Source organism: Furipterus horrens, unplaced genomic scaffold (assembly GCF_987537825.1).
Source record: "Furipterus horrens unplaced genomic scaffold, mFurHor1.1.pri manual_scaffold_15, whole genome shotgun sequence".
NCBI lineage: Eukaryota > Metazoa > Chordata > Mammalia > Chiroptera > Furipteridae > Furipterus > Furipterus horrens.
Window position 1 is genome coordinate 14,071,587 of NW_028327185.1, and position 2,785 is coordinate 14,074,371.

Genomic DNA, 2,785 nt, shown 5'->3' on the forward strand with positions numbered 1-2,785 from the left:
CTCCTGAAAAGCCGGACGCAGGAAGCCATGATTCCAGGCTGGAATTGGCTGGGGCTGCAAAGCCCTTGATCCCTTTAGATATTTCCTCCACTTCCCAGTTTGCCACATTTTTAAGAGGCCTACCTTTTTACCTTGGTGGCTCCAGGTAAAGACATCAAGTGTACAGATCCTTGGAGTCTGAGTGTCTCTCTCAACGTGACCCCGACTGAGAATTCTGCTCATGGGTGGTTCCCCTCTACTGCAGACTGGCCAAGCAAGCCCTTCTAGCCACGCCATTGAACTCTACCTCCCTGCAATCATGACAAGGACTTGGGATTCTGTTCTGACTTTTCTTAATCTTTAGCTTTCTGTAAGGGCTCACCTTATGACCCTTAACAGACCACTGGATTGGTCTCTCAGCCCGAACAGTGTACTTTGGCCACCCCACCCCACCCCCTTACCACCAGGTGAGCCTCAGCACAATGGTACAGCCCAATGACGCACTTCTCACTTTGACTCATTGAAGAATGTGTTGAACTTTATTGAACGTTTCTCAGGGATGAGGGAGGGGGTGGTTGGCACTATACATCACAGTAAAAAATTTAAAATCTCTCATAGATACAGAGAACACACTGGCAGCTGTTAAGGGGGGGCGGTGCTGGGTAAAATGGGGAAGGAACTAAGCAAAAAAAAAAAAAAAAAAAGAACAAGACAGACAACAGCATAGTGATTACTAGAGGGAAAGAGGGGCAGGGAGGTAGAAGAGGAAAAGGGGAAATAAATGTGATGAAAAGAGACTTGACTTGGGGTGGGAACACACAATACAATAGACAGATGATGCATTACAGAATCATACATGTGAAACCCGTACATTTATTAACAAATGTCACTCCAACAAGTTCAATTTAAAAAGATCTTTGAATATCCCCCTCCCAAAGTTCTACTACAAGCACCAGTGGCCCCAGTTTATTCTCTCATAAAAGAATTGGAAGACCTCCACCTTTCCCTTTCCCACCCTCTCCATCTCACCTCCGCCTCCGCCCTTGTATCCCATCACTTGCTAATTTCATCTTCACTGTCATTTGGACAGTTTGACAATTGACCTAAGAAATCCCTCTCCCTCGTAGGAAATGCAAATTATTTTTGCCGATACCTTAACGAGACCCAGGCGAGGCTGCACTTGAAATTGGTGAGCACGAGCTGGAGCGCCTTGCTCCAGCGCTGCTCCGTGTTCGGGCAGGTTCTGATGGAATAGGACTCACCGCCGGCCCCCGGGTCCTCTATCAGGCCTTCGTCCGCGCGCATGCGGCAGGGCATGCAGAGACCCGGCTCCCCGCCTTTCTCGGCTTCGACCTTGAACTGCTGCATGCAGTCCAGGAAAGCCACCATGGCCTGGTCAAACCTGCTATAGGAGGGGGCCCTCTGCGACTGGTCAAGGAACAAGGGCAGCTTCGCGGAGTCCCGGGTTGCACACTTCAGATAGGAGCGGTTTCCGCACGGGACGAGTCGGTACCGCTGGAAGTCCAGCCTGACCTCTTTAGCCAGGGCCAGGAGCAGCAAGGCTGTCTGTCCCCACGCTGCGCCGATCTCATGCCAGCTCACGGGGACAGTGGGGAGGCAGCCCAGTCGGAAGTTATTGATCGTGGCCACGGGGCCGTCGTCACGGATCTCAAACGCTGCCCTGAAGGCGTCGGTTTTCTCCAGCCAGGCCAGCTGGGCCCGGGCGCATTGCAGCTGGTTCTCCACGCTCTGCAGCTCGTCCTGCAGCTCCAGCTGTTGCCACTTGAGCCTGCTGTGGTCCCTCTGGTGCTGCCTCTCCTGCGCGTCCAGCGCCTCGGTCTGCGCCTGGGCGGCCTCCAGAGCCGCAGCTGCTCGCTCCCGGTTCGTCTCCACCTGCGCCAGCGCCTGGACCAGCCTCGCTTCCTCCAGCTCCGCATCCTTCAGCTCCTGCCGCAGGGTCTCCCTCTCGTCCTCGCGGACTCGCTCCATGGTCTCCAAGCAGCGTTCGTAGTTCCGACAGTCGGCGTCGCAGATCCTGAGCTGGGAGTCCAGCTGCTGTAAAAGGCTGTCCGTACAGTCCTCACACAGGGGTCGTTGGTCCAGATCCTCTTCCCCGGAAAGGATGGCAAAGGTGTCCCCAGTGGCCTTCTGGATGCTATGGAGAGTCCTCCCAGAGCTCACCTTGCCAAGCAGGGTGAAGCTGCTGGAACTGTGCCCGGACATCCTGCCATCGCCAGGGACGGTCCCGCTGGAGGCACCATCCTGCGCCTTTTCAACACCTGTGTCCACCGCGGGGGTCGGGGCTCCCTCTGGAGTGTCTCCTGGCTCCCGGTGAGCGGAGGGGAGACTCGAAGATGCAGGTTCTTGGCTGGGGTCAAGACCCAAGGATTCTGCGGGCTGAGTCAGCTTCAGGGGCTGGGAGCAGCGCTGGCAAACGAAGCGGGTGGAGGACATGGTTGGAGGTCTTGACGTGCAACCTGGATTCTAAGTTTCTGCGGGCTCTCCAGTTACTTCTTCATTTATGGCGTTTAAAGCTCCTTTAGAGGAGTGATTCTCTTAAAATGCATCTCACCTGTCACTCTTCCACCTCAGACCTTACAATGGTACCCTCCTTAGATACCTGCAGACCTCCCTTTAGCTCTTTTAGACAAGTGAGTCTTTCTCAAAGGAAAATCCAGTCATCCCACGTTCCTTTAACATTTTCAAAGCAGATCTAAAGAGCAATTCCTTCTAAAACTAAAATCTGATCATGGTACTTCCCTCCTTAAAATCTTTAATGCTCTTATCTTACTTTAAGATAAAGTCC

At 53.6% G+C, this 2,785-nt stretch overlaps 1 protein-coding gene across 1 annotated transcript; it reads right to left on the minus strand.

Moving 5' to 3' along the window:
• Positions 1-1,116: 1,116 nt before the first annotated feature.
• On the minus strand, positions 1,117-2,433 carry BECN2 (beclin 2). The gene has a single exon (XM_090263486.1). It carries the CDS (start codon positions 2,431-2,433, stop codon positions 1,117-1,119), a length of 1,317 nt encoding a protein of 438 aa, XP_090119612.1.
• Between the last annotated feature and the right edge of the window lie 352 nt (positions 2,434-2,785).

Coding starts and splice junctions, on each gene's coding strand:
- BECN2 (XM_090263486.1), bottom strand. CDS start 2,433: ATGTCCTCCACCCGCTTCGTTTGCCAGCGCTGCTCCCAGCCCCTGAAG.